This window comes from Struthio camelus, chromosome 1, assembly GCF_040807025.1.
Source record: "Struthio camelus isolate bStrCam1 chromosome 1, bStrCam1.hap1, whole genome shotgun sequence".
NCBI classification, from domain to species: Eukaryota; Metazoa; Chordata; class Aves; order Struthioniformes; family Struthionidae; genus Struthio; species Struthio camelus.
The window spans coordinates 66156425-66172307 of record NC_090942.1 but is presented as its reverse complement, the minus strand read 5'-3'; the positions used below and the strand labels follow the sequence as shown (position 1 = coordinate 66172307).

Genomic DNA, 15883 nt, shown 5'->3' with positions numbered 1-15883 from the left:
TTGGTGTCTTTTGATGACACCAGCCATTCTTCTGACTCATTTATGACCTAATCTGAAGCATCACTTTGAGCTGGGCTTTGAGTTGGATCAAGCCCCAGGTGATGACTAAATAATACTGGCTACAGGGGGAAAGTTCAGGTCCAAGCCGGAATGTCTGTGCAGGAGACACCCCTGTCTAACTATACCTCAGTATTCAGATTGCTTGCTACAAGAATATCCAACTCTAACAGTTTCAGCATTTCATTAAATTATATTTCTGATCCTCAAAGAATTATAATAAAAAGTGGGTCCTCATACAAATATTTAATTTGCACCTAAACTTTCAGCACATATCGAAGCAGTCCTACAACAGCAAGTGGCTGCTTTACACGGTAGGTGCCCTTGTGTGCCTCTAGATGGAGATCCTATCCATTTAACTCAATCCTCTAGAGAGAGCTGTAGGAAGCTTCAAAAGGCTCCTGCTTCTCTTCATTCACTAGATAGTAAATTCAGGTACCTGCTTTGAAAACCCTGCTTAGACTGAAAATTACATGAGGGAGGTAGATAGGCCATATTAAAAATATAGTCTTCTTCTAATATTTGCTAGACATTTGCTAATATCTAATAGTTGTTGCATAGGGCATCTGGGTCAGAGTTTTCCTTCCTCAGCTGCATATGGTACATATTCCACTCTGTTATCAATGTTTTGAGTGAGACCCTGTAGCTCACACTGAGCCCAAATAACTAAACTGATTGCAAGAAGAATGAGTGAGGAGGAATTTGCTGCCATGAGCTGCTGAGCACCATCAGAGTTATTGCGCAGCTTCCCTTGCAGGGGCAGGCTGCAATGACATCATGTGCTCTGGCATCTTTCCTCACTTTAGGCTCTTCCTTGTGCTTTTCTTTCTCCTCCCTTGGTCAGTGAATGGAGAGATGGACAGTCCTCACTGCAACTCACTGCAAAGACACTGCTGAGGCCGGTCTTGCAGCCAGTACTTTCACAGATACTTTATTCACTGAACATAACCTGGCTCTAATGACAGATGACATTTACTGAGATCTAAACATTATTTCCTCTACGGTATTCGAGACATCTAAGATCTCCTTAAGCCACCTTGCAGAGTCGCATAGTTCTCTATTTGTTTCAATAGGCATTGCACATTTAAATCTCTGAGTCATCTTTGACAGTTTCAGCCTCATACTACTTACGTTTTTTATTTATGTCATTAAAGAGCTGTAGCTGTCTGCAGCTGCAAATATACTCTTGAACGCTGTCTTTTACTGGAGAACCCTAGTACTCCAGTTAATTGACAATATGTGTTGGGCTGTGGACCAGGCTGTGCATGGATAAGATTTCTTTGTACAAATGGGGTTTAAAAATAAGCACTAGTCATGGGATCATTCCAACACAACTGCTCTGCTCTTTGCTCAGCCCAACATTATGGGCAGCTAGATTCCTACAGTACCTGTCCTGTCCTCAGCTGACACGGTTTCTGGCAGCTCTCCAGAGGCTTTCACTTCCCTGACCAATCTTTTAAAGGAGCTCAGCAAATAATATTAATAGTGCTGCTAGTAAATATTTTCCCATTCTTTCTTTTCCTTTCTTTTTCTTTCCCCATTCGTCTGTGGAGGTGCACACAGGAAAAGGACCAGCATCCCTTTGGAAGGCACTGAGGTCGGAGTCTCATTCTCCTACATCCTGCACTTGCAGCTACTGTAAATGTCAGCTGAAAACAATGTCAAGGACCTGAGGAGGACAGCAAAAGCCTCTTCTGTCCAGTTTAAATAACAACTCCATTTTGGCTATCATGCTCCAAAGCCGAAAAATCACTTTATTCTCTTAATGAATTTTAGGTTATAAAGTTGTTTTGATCTTAGTAACTAGACTTCTAGTTCCCTACCCCTGCAGCTTACCTGAAAAAGGAAAAATTACCATTCTACTTTTTTTTTAGCTTTCCAAAGCTAAATTGCTCTAAACTATTTATATTACTTGAAAGCCAATGGTGAAACACACCCTGTCTTTTCACTCACCATCTGCAAGTTCCCTCCAATGTGTAAGCATCTCTGGCAGGCTGAGGTGCGCAGAGCTGCATGAACTATTCATAGGGAGTGATGTGGATCATGTTATCCGACCTCCTGTAATCATATGGCAACCACACTGTACATGTGTACTCCAGGATAGCTCCACCAGAGCACAGAAAAAAGTCTTACCCTATCTTATCCACGAGAGTTAGCTCTTTACTCACTGGTTTGGGATGACGGGTTCTTTATCTGCAATCCTAGCAGGAATAAGGAGACATGTGAGGGAAGATATCTCTTTTTTCCAGGAGTTAAAAATCCCTTTTTGTGAATCTAGACAGATAAAATCATGCAGAAGTATATTTTTCAGCTTTTCCCAGTGCAGCAACAAGCAGAATTTAACTTGGAATGATGTCAGCTGCCCACAGGCAGAATGCGAATACTTTCCTGATTACACAGGTCCTGAAAAATGCTAGCACCAAAGACATACTTGCAGCCAAGCTACACTTACAGAAGAATAGTAGAGTAAGTGCCCTATTACCAGTGGGTGACTCTCAGCATAACTATAGTAATAGTAATAACAACAACAGCACCAATGTAGTAGAAATAAATAATTATTTAGACCTCTGAGGAACAACAGCTTCCTTTTGGTTGTTTTCTGGAACTAGAGAGACCATATTTTTATCTATACTGCCTATACTTCCCCTTGTGTGATTTTGAATGCAAACTGGTTGGGCTCAAGGCACTATATTAACCAGCTTTAGACAATCAGAACAGCAGTGAGCAAGATGTAATTAAGTGCTGAACAAATCCTCAGGCCCTAACAATAGCACTGAGGCAGTAACGTTGGTGCCAGCACTGCCACCTACTCATGAACAGTTCCCTGCTGCTTTTGGGGAAGCTTTTTTATTTTTGCTTTATTTCAGTTGTTGCCAGTGGCATAGTGTTAATTTGCTTCAGTTAATCCTCTAGGACACTGATCATTTCAAGATATGTGCAGAAATTGTTTATTTTGTGCTTAGTACTCTTCATGAGGAGATGGGGACAAGTAGGTCCAGACAGGCCCCCAGAATATCTTTTTTTGTAGGATATGTGTTGATTGGGAGAAACAAATGTGCATAGAAATAAGAAAGTTGGACCAGATAGAGGCAATTACACCTTGCAGAGAAGTCTCCAGTTTCAGAAGGATTGTGAAAGGTAACCCGTGCAGGGAAGAATTTAATCCTCTAATATTTGGGAATATTTTGAAATGTATTTTTTACAAAAAGTCCAGACAAGATCTGTCATATCTTTCAAAGTCTGTGACAAATTCTGATAAATGTGCCTAGTATATTTGTCATGGTCTTAGGGGTTTTATTTCTCTATTTCTCTCTCTCTTTCTTTTTTTTTTTTTAAACTCGCTGTGGGTGTAAATGGTTCCAAGAATAAATTTAGAACCCAAACCAGTGCAGTTCAGGAATAAAACCATTTTGGGAAAAAGAGAAAAATCTATTCCTGCTACCAGCAAAAATCAAACCCATTTTACATAGTTTTGGACTGGAGAGGAACTGATACAAAGACGGAGAGGAGAAGTCAGAAAAATATGTTTTACTTTTGTGTGAGAGCTGCATGCTGAAAAGCACTCAAAGTAGCAATTCAGATAGGTTCCTGGGTAATCCCATTTAAATCACAAATATGAGTTTCAAGTATAGATTGTTTGCTTCCTCTTTCATCTCTGGGCCTTTATATGGTTTCACAGGATTCAAAGAAGCTATTAAATTATTACCATATTTAGCTTGGCAATATACACAATATGAAAGAAAGATTTATCTAATAAACTTTGACAGGCATGGCATATCAACCAATTTTTCCAATATACACAGAATTTCCATAGTCAGTTTTGTGGCAGATGCTGGAGATACGTTCTAAACAAAGAACCGCAAAGAGTGCTAGAAGATTCATCTGAGCCAAAGGCATGGGATGCTCTCAAGGCTGCTGGAAAGCACAGTCAGTAGGATGTAGTTCCTAAGTATGGCACATTTAAGGGTAATGAACCTAAGGGTGACATCTAATCCTTGTCCTTTCTCCTTGCTCTTGCGTTCTTGCATGTCGTTTCACAGCCTGCGAAGGAACAGGATGAATGTCCTGAACAGCCTAATTTTGCTCCCTCACATTCCCTGCAGTGCCCATTTACAGCAAAACACCAGTTTGCAGGAACAAATCCACTTTGCAGACCTCAGTTACGCTGTTCCTAGTGACTGCTGTGGAAAGAAATGGAGGAAAGAGTGGCAGACACATCTCTTTTCCAAGACCTGTGGCTCCAGCATGCCCTGGGAAGTTTTACGGCAGCCTGTGCCAGGTTTCTCTTCGGGAAGTGCCAGCGGTCCAGGTTTAGCAACCCATGCCAGTGCCCTGCTTCTGCCTGTCACGGAATTGCTGGCTGCAAAAAGACCTAGGGTCACGCCGCACCAAGGGTGCCTGTACGTTATGGCTCACTAAATCCCCTGGTCCTATCCAAAACTTTTCATAAGTCGAAAGAGGGAATGGGAATGATTTCCCCTACTGTGAAGTAACTCTTTAGAGAGGGGAAACTACTGCACTGGAAATGTTTCCCGTCTACTTATCAAACCATGAATTATTTTATTTGTACATTTCATGGCCTTGGACATTTTCCATGTAGTAAATATGGCGTTTGCATACCACAGAGTCATATATATTTTAGAATATATTTCAGAAAATGAACGTAGTTGCTTTTCAGGCCACAAGAGAGATTTCTTGCCTTTTCTGGATATTCTCTGTTTAGCAAGAATGCACTTCATACACAAGGATAAATTATGGTAGCCTGCAGGAGTCAGTGCCATATTGTGCAACTCGCACAAATACCCACGGGTTCGCAGAGGAGAGCTCTGTTTGTGCAAGACTAAGATCTGGTACTTCTCATAATGGGAGGTCATATTACCTTAAAATGCCTCTGCCCCTTAGGTCTGCCTGATGAACAACATCTGTTTCCATAACAACTGCCTCTCCAGTGGGAGAGATGGGCTGGTGGCATGACAAAAACAAAAGCAGTCCACAGGCAGTCTGGTACCACCGGAGCAACTGGCCACAATAAGAAACAATATGGGGCTGATTAAAACCCTACTGGAGTGAGCAGAAAACAGTCCAGCAGGCTGCAGAGACTCTTGGATTAGGAAGCACATATACCCTGGTGCTCAAATGAGCAAAATGGTAGCAGTGTCAACACTGAAGATATATGCTGCTTGAAATCAAGCCCTTTCTTCCGTCCTGTACGTTCTCATCAACACGCGCGCGCACGCACACACACACACACACGCACACACACAGACAAAATGTGTTTCACTTCACAGTCCCACTGATATAAGCAAGGGAAGATTTTACCAGAGTAACTGATGGCTGAATTTGTCACCATGTTGTCTGTACCTAAGAAAGCAGTAGCAGCCAATGTGATTTACAGGGCAGAACTACCAACCCTGCCACGGCAGGCACGTTGTTTAGTGCAAAGAGAGGTCACTGGGAAAGGGGTTCCTTTGCACTGTTTCTGTCCAAACAAACACAGCAAAATCCTATTCCTAACAAGTAAAACTGGCCTTTCGGTCTCATCTAGCTCCTTGCACCCCAGACAATTATCTCCAATGAATTTATTCCTTAATCATCAACATATCCACTGGAAGCAGGTAAAAATATCAGCTGAAAAGGGTTAGTAATAAAGTTAGCTAGAAGATGGTAATTCCATTTCACATCAGCTTTCAAGGTTTTGAAATTAATTTTGGAACTTCAGTGGAATGAAAATAAAACCTCTGAACATTTTGCAAAATGAAAGTGTACTAAAACTCCTGTTTGCTAGTCAAAAAGCATGAATTTTTCAGCACACATCCTCTCTTTCACTCTCTTCCCTCCCTTTACCAGCTTGTCTTGCTCCCTCTCTAACTCTCTGTCACCAGAGGTAGCTGGAGAGCCCTGGATCCCAAACATTTTTTTAGCTGAAATCTGTTTTGAAATCACAGAATCACAGAATCACTACATCAATCAATACATCTCTGAGAGATATTTCATCTTTTCATCAAAAATACATTATTTCAAGAATGCTCATAAACAACTATGCTTGGGAGATGTTCTCAGCTTGTCCCAAAAAACTGATTATCTTTCTTACACATCTAACTGGATAGTCAGCTGTTCAGCTCTAAGGTGAAAAAGGACACAGCGACTTACTGAAATGGCAGTCCTATAGATTGAAGGTGTCTCGGCTATTCTCCTGTCTATTTTTTGTACAGAGTATACACTCTGTTATATTCCCATCAGCCCAGTCATACTATACAAAACACATATCTAATTAAAGCATTTCTCCCTCATTATCAGACTTCTGCTCCTCACAGTTTTGTTCTCTTGAACCTCATGCTAAGGCTTCTGGGCAGGTAACTGTGAACAGATAGTAGGAAAAAATGTCTGTCCAGCCTTACGCTCATCTGTTTATCCAGGTGTTCACTTCTCCATAGAATTGTCAAACAAATCTCATCTGTTTTTAAAAGTAAAGAAAAATGCACGAGCCCTATCTTCAGCCTGTTGTGTTCCTTTGGGTATAAATTGCAAGATTATAAAGTTACCTCAGACAGAGAGCCCTTACCTTGGTGTAACATTTTGACTTTTCCACAGACGCAGACTTGCATATTTTTCTTAGAGGTCACAAGGGTTTTTTGTTGTTGTGCTCACATTTGACATCATCTTCCTCCTCTTGCACTGAAAGAAAATATGCAGTGATGAAATGACAATGAAAATGCATTGCTCTGTTTAAGTGACATGTAGGTGCCTAAGCATCAACAGGTTTGTCACAGGGGCCAGAGAAGGATTTCTTAATCCCCGAAGTATAGAGGAGCCAAACGTAGGCTAACTGGGGTGTTGTTTTCCTTCAGTTATACCCCTACTTCTAGAAGATCTATCCTAAAGAAGTGGTGCCTTGTTGGGGAAAAAAAAGGAAAATATTCCAATTAGAAACGATCTAAAACTTCTCCGTCACATCTGTCCTTCATGCCTCGATAACCCCGGAGCACAGCTCATAAATAATGACTGCTCAGAGATCGGCTGTACAAGTCCAGTGCATTCTATTGATTTCCAGGGGATGTACACAAGGATAGTACATATCCCTAAGGCAAAAGTGTGTGCTGTTTTCTTGGTCTGCTATCAAATATATATAGCTAGTGTTTTAATTACTATTTGTTGAATACTGTCAATAGGTTATATGGGGCAGAAAAGGGATTGCTGTGTATGAGCAGAATTGGTTTTTAGTTGTTTCTTTCTTTCCATCGGCCTGCTGTTTCATGCCTTATATCACATTTTTATGCAATATAGATTAAAACGTATTATTTTCTGAAAAAAATGAGGCAAGTATGAGCACACGAGCATCAAGAGATGACCTCTTCATATTAAAAATAAATCCCTTTTTCCAAGCACAAATAGCCAAGAGGACATACAAAAAACACTTTAAATAATCTCACTTACCTCAGAAATGAAAACAACAACAACAAAGATGTTGTAGACATCTAATTAGACAGCCAGACGCTCAGCTGAGGTGAGTCTTATATTTCTATCGACTTCAACAGACCTACACTGCTTTTTTTATCAGCAGACTAATAATTTCAGTTTGACGCAGTGCCATCCTCTTTGCAAATGCTGACAAAAAAGCAACTGTAGTGTAAGAAAATGAGAGGGAGAGATGACACAAACTTGTTCGATGAACCTCACAGAAGTATACTCGGTTGTAACCTGAAGGAAAGATAGGTCAACATATGTGATCCAGTTCCTCGTAAATCACATCTTCATGTCAGGTTCCAATAATGACAATTCTCAGGGCTGGACACTTTATTTGGAAATGGGCGTGAAATGAACAAACTGAGTTTTTACATTCGTGGGGTGGGAATCGATATTCAGATCCAGTTCCAAAATTTTCAAGTTATTGTAAATTTTATAATACATCAAAGAGAGAAATGCATGTTAAGATTTAAAAATTTAGGCCTGGATTCAAAGGATGTGCTTCTGTCACATATTTTATCAGATCTTATTGGTATATTATTCCTAATGGAATATTATATGTTACAAGGTGTTTTAATTAGCCAAAGCTGAATGATTCTTCTGCACACAGTCTGCTACTTTTAAATTCTTTCCGTATAGTTTTTCTGGGATCCATTCATCAAACATAAAGGGAATAATTTCATAACAGTATTGTTTTGTTTTCTTTCTTCTGCAGGCTTAAGTGATAATCGGGTATCTTGTTAGCAGCACAGAAATGAATAACTCAACATACATAAACTCTTCCACTGAAAATGCGATGGCTCTGGAGAGTCCCTATAAAACTGTTGAGGTGGTCTTCATCGTCCTGGTAGCAGGGTCTCTCAGTCTAGTCACCATAATAGGGAACATCCTGGTCATGGTGTCAATCAAAGTCAACAGGCACCTGCAGACTGTCAACAATTATTTCCTGTTCAGCTTGGCATGCGCTGACTTGATCATCGGCGTCTTCTCCATGAACCTATATACCCTTTACACTGTGATAGGCTACTGGCCCCTAGGGCCTGTGGTGTGCGACCTCTGGCTGGCTCTTGACTATGTGGTCAGCAATGCCTCCGTAATGAACCTCCTCATTATCAGCTTTGACAGATATTTCTGTGTCACCAAGCCTCTGACATACCCTGTAAAGAGGACCACCAAGATGGCAGGCATGATGATTGCAGCTGCTTGGGTGCTGTCCTTCATCCTGTGGGCCCCGGCAATTCTCTTCTGGCAGTTCATTGTGGGGGGAAGGACTGTCCCAGATGGGGATTGCTACATTCAATTTTTTTCCAATGCGGCCGTCACTTTTGGCACTGCCATTGCAGCCTTCTATTTGCCTGTTATCATCATGACTGTCCTTTACTGGCAAATCTCTCGAGCCAGCAAGAGTCGGATTAAAAAAGGGAAAAAGGAAGCTGCCCAAAACCAGGATCCAGTTTCCCCCAGTCTCGTCCAAGGTAAAATAGTGAAACCAAACAATAACAACATCTCAACCAGTGGGGATGGTTTGGAGCACAGCAAAGTCCAGAACGGGAAAACCGCTGGAGAGACTGTGACGGAGAACTGTGTTCAAGGGGAGGAGAAGGAGAGCTCCAATGACTCCACCTCTGTTAGTGTTGTCGCCTCCAACATGAAAGAGGACGAAGGTGCCAGAGAGGCCAGCCAGGCTTCTGCCTCCCAGGACCATCTCAAAGTGGAGAACTCCAAGCTGACATGCATCAGGATAGTCACTAAGTCGCAAAAAGGTGACTGCTGTGCACCCACCAACACCACTGTGGAGATTGTAGGCAACAATAAGGAGGAGAAACAAAACAGTGTAGCCCGGAAGATTGTCAAGATGACAAAGCAGCCAGCCAAAAAGAAACTGCCTCCTTCTAGAGAAAAAAAAGTGACAAGGACTATTTTGGCCATTCTCCTGGCCTTCATCATCACCTGGACCCCATACAACGTGATGGTGCTTATCAACAGCTTCTGCACGTCCTGCATTCCCGGTACCGTATGGACTATAGGTTACTGGCTCTGTTATATCAACAGTACAATCAACCCTGCTTGTTATGCGCTCTGCAATGCTACTTTCAAGAAGACCTTTAAGCACCTTCTTATGTGTCATTACAAGAATATTGGAGCTACAAGGTAAAAATAATAATGATAATAAAAAATAATAATGGAAAGGGTGAAGAAGTTGCAAGCTGAATAAAAAAACAATGCCATAGCACTTTATGCTCTACTATGGAACATGCAGTCCAGGAGGTTAGTGGAAATACTGACATGGGGCATCAGCTCCCTCCCTGAGAACTACACTTAAAACTATTTTTTAATTATTGTCAATCAATCTTGAGGACGTGGGGATGATACGAGGAGTTATTCAAGTATGTGGACTGGAGGCACAGTTCCTTGCTTTCTGAGAGTATTCTACAGAAGGGCTTTAGAGTCTATATCTATTTTTTTCCTACATCTATTTAATATATCTTCATCTGGGTGGGGGGCAGGGGGAAGTGTAAGGTAATTTTAAAAATAATAATGTGGAAGAGGCATAGGGTTTAGAAGGACTTTGCATAGTCCAAATGAATTATAGTAGAAGGTTTCCAAAACTCAAAGTTGACTAAATTAATGTGTTACTCATGTAAGAACCTTAATGTTAGGCAAATTGTGGTGATAATCATTTTATGACGTTTATGACACTACCCTTTCCAAAACTGCATCGGTTCTGAAAGTGTATTTCCACCCAATGTGTAACCATTGCCAACCTGTTTGTTATTCAAAGTCTGCCAGTTCTTTCCTTGAGTCAGGATAAAAGTGGAAAAGGCAGTCTTTTCCAGGTTGTTACACCCTAAGACTGTTTCAGCATCCGTGTAGGCCAAAGGCTTTCAGATAATTTTGTGTACTTTTTCTTTTATTTAACATCCCCCCATTGATTTGTCTTTTCCTCCATCAGCCTTTTCTTCTTTTCTGTACCTTACTCATCCAGGGCACAAAAACTGAATATCAAAAGACGGCATAAATTTGAAGGTCTCATCAAGTCAGCCACCACAATGTCCAGATTAAGGGCCTCAGCTGAGGACTAGAAATCACAGGTTATTACTAGGAAATTACTAGGAGGTTACCTCCTTCTAACTTTGGATGGGCAGGTGAAGAAATATGCTGAGGCACCACAGACTGAAGAGTTAATACTACATAACTACGTTTTTGTCCAGTCAAAAGATGATTCGTACTCATTTATTGAGGCAGGGGAAGAGAATAACGGGGGCTGATGTACCCACATGGGACCAGCTCTGCCTAAGCTCCTAGCACAAAAACAGTGTCCGTCCTAGGCACACTCTGGACAAGATGTTTGCTTTTTGGAAAAGATATTGGCTAGGTTGCTTTGTGCCAGCTGGGAGCAATATTTTCACTGCATGCCAAGGGATAATAGTAATAAAAGGGCAAGGGGGAAAACAGTCATTATACAAAACCAGATACTGAAATAGCCTGGATGGGGACCACTGGGAGTTAACTTCCAGATATTATCCACTACTCTGCACCAGCTCAAATTTAGATTCTTTCTGCCTGGTGAAGAATTTACTATTTCAGTATTTTATATTTACTGTAGCACAACTGAGCACTGTGTGGATCGGACAAAGTGTATCAGATTACTGAAAACAGCTACCATCTGTGAGTTTTGAATATTGCAGTTACCTCCTACTTAGCCACTCTTAACTTCCAGGCATTAATGAAAGTGCACCTGTGGATTTTGTTATCCAAAAAGTAGCTTGCTGCATTGATAGTCTCCCGAGGGACTGTCTTCTGGAGTGAAAGCTGCCAACCAAAAGGAACACCAGATCGTCCTATTATTTCATACTACCATATCAGAGTCTTCCAAAACACACTGCAAAGTAGCAACCTTTTGGATTATGAGGAAATTAATCTTTCATATGTAAGTTTTACCTTTTTAGAAGCTTATTGGAACTGAGTGTCAAAGAATTTTGTCAATATGACAGTTTTCATGTTTCAAGGTAAAAGTTCCTGGCAGAAAGGGAAAATGAGGAGGATTAAACTGCAGTAAATTAAGATCACATTAAACCGGGGATTAATATGTCTTAATATGCATTCATTGATTTAAACCTTTAGTGATTTCATCCCAATATATCTAAGTGTCTCCATGCAGCCAAGGATCTAATTTTGCAACTCTTACTCACCTTGAAGCATATTTACTATCACAAGTTTCATCTCCCTGCATGAAAGGAAGAATTACTCAATGATAAGGCTTGCAAAACTAAGTGCTGCATGTCTTTCAAAACTACATTCCCTAGGCATATGTTGAGAGCTCAAGGGAAAGACTTATATGATCGTTGCTATATCATTTATTCTCCTAAAGTGCTGAAAATCCAGATAAAAATCAAAGATAAGATGAAATCTGTTCATTTTCTGTATCTTATTTCTTTAGAAAAGTTTTCTAAAAGAAACCCAGCTGCTCCTTTCTTTCAGTAGAGGTACAGATTCACAAAGCGGGAAAGACTGGTTTATTTAGTCTTATAAGCCATCTTTTAACTTTGGTTTTCCAGGAGGTGTGCAAATGTTTTAGTCTGACCTTTGAAGCTAGCACTCATTCATAAATTGCTAATTCCTCTGACAGCTAAGGACACATACACAGGTTGAGAAGCGTAGGCTACAGGCTGCAATTACGCCTGCTCTCCGCTGTGCTCCCTGCTGTCACCCCCTCGCCCCTCGAAGCCACCCCTCGGCCGCTTCACACCCTGGCTGGCGAAAGGATCCCGGTTGCACTTCCACCTTCTTTGCCGGGCTGGCAGTTGTCATGTCCCACACAAATTGAGCAAACTGTACAGGTAATTCCTGAATGCAAAACAAACCAAAAAGAAACTGCAGAGAGCACGTCTTGCCTTCCCCTTTCTTCTTCTTCATTAATCCTTAAAACTGAAGAGGCTTTACCCTTTACAGTAGCCCAGCTACAGCAGGATCTGTCATGCTGACAGCCGTGTGGGGGGGGGGGTGACTTGTACTGTCACAGGCCATCCCTACCTTCCTTCTCTACAAAGAGCACAACAGCCTGCAGATGTGTCAATCTGACTGGCACCTTCTGTGAGTATTAAAGTCATTTGTGGTTAAAAAAAAAGAAAAAGAAAAAGAAAAAGAAAAAGAGATATAACAATTGTCAGCCGAAGTAATATCGAGAAATCTGTTTTCTAGTGAGTACATATATTTCTACTCTAGTGAGTACACATATTTCTAGTGAGTACACATTTTCTAAGGAAAATATCTGTCAGCTTTCTGTCCAGGATTTTCTCCTGATTTATTAGGAATCATGAGGGTCCCTTTGGAGATATCACAGAGTCCAAACATTGCCTGATGAAAAACAGTCCAAAGCTAAAAAATACATCAGTATAATCCAGATTTCTTTTTTTTTTCTTTTTTTTTTCTTTTTTTTGCCTCACAATGGCTCATGGGAACTGGAGTGTTCAGATGGACCCCCAGGAGCAGTTGCTTGGCATCCACAAAGCCTGACAAGGACAAAAGTAACCGCTAAATCTATCAACTGTCTGTTTCATGTTTTGCTCATGGAGGAAAACGCATTGACAGAGGAGGCATGGGGTGGACCCCAGGGTGGCTGGGGTGCGAGCAGCCCTGCAGCCCGTGCAACCCCACCGGGCAGCCAGGAAATGGTGCTTCATGGGCATCCCAGCTGCGATGGGGGGAAATCGTCAGCTGGGCACAGAGGGAAAGGACCTTTGCTGCTGTTTCACCTCCTGCTAGAGCTGAACATGTCCCTGCGTCTCCTCTGCTGTTGGGCTTGCTGGCAGGTAGTGAGTCTGGAGTCTAACAGGCTTTGATATTTTTAAAGATCTCCTCTTAGATGGCTCTGTACACACAGGTGACAGTAGTGCAAATGGTAGAAAACAAGAAGCTGAAAAGAGACAAGCATTTCTTTCCCCCTTTGGGTCTATAGATGTGGTTTTATGCCACATGTCTAGAGACACTTGCTAGGAACACGATTTCTATATAATAACGCATTTATTGTTCCTGTATATCATGAAGAGCTCTAGATTTCTAAGAATCTTTTCTTTTTTAAATTATAGAAAATCTTTCCCTGAAGGAAGTTAGTAGATGGCCCTTAATTTGTCTTGGCTTTCTTTCTTGTTTCTCTCCCTGCCTTTCCTCTTTTGTCAGTGTCTTTGATAAAACGCTTTCTTTTTGCCTTGCTTTAATAAGTATCTGTTGCCTGTGTTTTAGTGACAGGTGTGCAGTTTGTCTTGCCTTTCAGGCATCATGAGTGCTGGTATTTGAACACTTTAACCTCACCAAAAATATTGCCTTCGCTAACATGCAAATCATCCCCACGGAAGTCAAAACCTCTCTGTGAAGTGAGAAGTCTCATAAATCCTTTCTGCATGGATTTTAAGCAAAAAAAAAAAAAAAAAAAAAAAATCCTCACGTGAAACAAAGCCAAAGCAATTTGCTTCCCTCCCCAATTTTAAATAAGCCATCTCCAAACAAGAAACAACAGTAGATAATGGCAAAGAGTGAATATTCTTGCGGTGGAGTACCACACAGCAAAACGCACAGATTTATTTTATACCTCATGCAAAGGTCAGGCAGCCTTCCATTCCCTCGAGTTCCCTCTTATTCCAAAGCTTACTAGCAGAGCATTCACTGAGAAACCAAGCTGAAGAATGTAATTATAGCCAGGCTGAGCTGAACATGAATCATTTACCACAACCAGTGCAATTATTTCTCCTCTATTTTTACTTCCCTTCTTTTGCTATAATCTTCTTTTCTACATTATAGAACTAGTATGTTACACTAGTGTGCCGTATACCAGGCCTCCCAGCCTCGTCTTTCAGGATAGTTGATAGATTTGTTATTTGCATTTCATTACAGCATTAACTGAATAACAGGAGACAAATTCCAGCGTGTTTTACCCCTCCGAAACTGTGGATAATCTGAAAAGTGGCATCGGACAGCTACTCTTTTCATCTTTTTATAGCGAGTTACTTTTTCTTTTTCAGACAATACTTGCAAAGAAGCACATAGCAACTCAATTCCTTTAGATGCCCCAAAGTGCTCTGACCGGGTATCGGTGGTATTTGATGCAGGATGGTCACAGTGTATGTCCAAGTGGCCCTCAGAAGGGAGGCATTTCTCTGGGTGTTTAATATTCACTCAAGACTCTTTCACCCGCCAGCCCTGAAGAAAGCACAGCCTGGCGGGCCCCAGCCTGCAAAGGGACAGGCAGGTCGTGGCTGGGTTTCTTTTCGACTTCTCCGGGCTTATCCAGGCTATGGAGTGGGAAGAAATTCAGCCTGTGCCGGTGGCTCTGTTCCTGCACCCAAAGACAACCCTTTTCCAAAGCACATTGCAGTCGTAGTGGTGTAGTAATAACGATAATAATGCTGAGTGAGAGAAGGCCATGGCTGCCAAAAAAACAGACCTTCTTATACCTTATCCCTTAATTCTGGTGCCACTTTGAGGAGGTGGCTGGTAAGTTAGAGACTAGCAGTTTGTAAATACCTTTAGACAGTCTGTTTTAACATGACCAACAGCATATCCTGACTGTGTACAGAAATAATACCTTATGTGTAATACTATCCAGATAAGATTATAATGTAAATATATCTACAATGAATGTCCAATTACTCTTCAAGCTGTATCCACGAGGAAGGACCTCATCTCTTCTTGAGACTTTTTTTAACTTAAAGGTATGTAAAACCTGTTATTCATTTATATAAAAACAATTGCATTCTTTTCTTCAAAAAAAAAAAGCTACTGTAAGGAAAAAGGGAATGCAATTACGTGTGAATGATATCCAAAATCATATTACAATATGACCAGACGGGAAACAGAGGATCTTACAAGTCGAGGACTGGTCAAATTCTTGATGCCGTACATTTGATCTCATATAAATAAGATAAGCACAAGTTTATGGTTGGCTATGTAAAGCTGACTCACCTGATTATATATACATTATAGATATATATTTATATATACTGTATAGATATATACATATTATACACAGCATTCATACAGTTAAAGCAAAGTTTGATAAAGTCCTATTAACTGGGAATCTGGATGTAGTGTTGTGCTCCATTTGGAGAAAAAAGGTCTGTGTTGTTCAGCAACTTTTGAACATGTTATGCAGGAGGAAGGAGGAAGGTGCTTCACCAAAACAATTCATGAAGGACTGAGATAATGAGGGTTTGAAATATCTTCAAGACACAACTAAAATTACATGCAATATCTATGTATGTACTTCTGCTGAGTTGTATTCCTAGTTAAAGCATTGCATTAAACCGCAAATTATAATAACAATAAAAATGTTTTTGTATGTGGTATCTCTGTTTATTTTTTCCTT

The 15883-nt window shown here is 40.9% G+C and overlaps 1 protein-coding gene across 2 annotated transcripts in view; it reads left to right on the top strand.

Moving 5' to 3' along the window:
- The window catches only part of CHRM2 (cholinergic receptor muscarinic 2), a 101435-nt gene extending 88305 nt beyond the window's left edge, over positions 1-13130 (top strand). Inside the window, exons 1-2 of one of the 2 annotated variants that reach the window (XM_009679913.2) lie at positions 3146-3195; positions 8237-13130. In XM_009679913.2, the coding sequence (XP_009678208.1) occupies positions 8276-9676 (1401 nt within the window). In that variant the 5' untranslated portion in view covers positions 3146-3195; positions 8237-8275 and the 3' untranslated portion in view covers positions 9677-13130. Of the gene's footprint in view, positions 1-3145; positions 3196-8236 lie in introns of those variants that run through there. The other variant, XM_009679912.2, reaches the window with a different exon arrangement.
- Positions 13131-15883: the final 2753 nt, after the last annotated feature.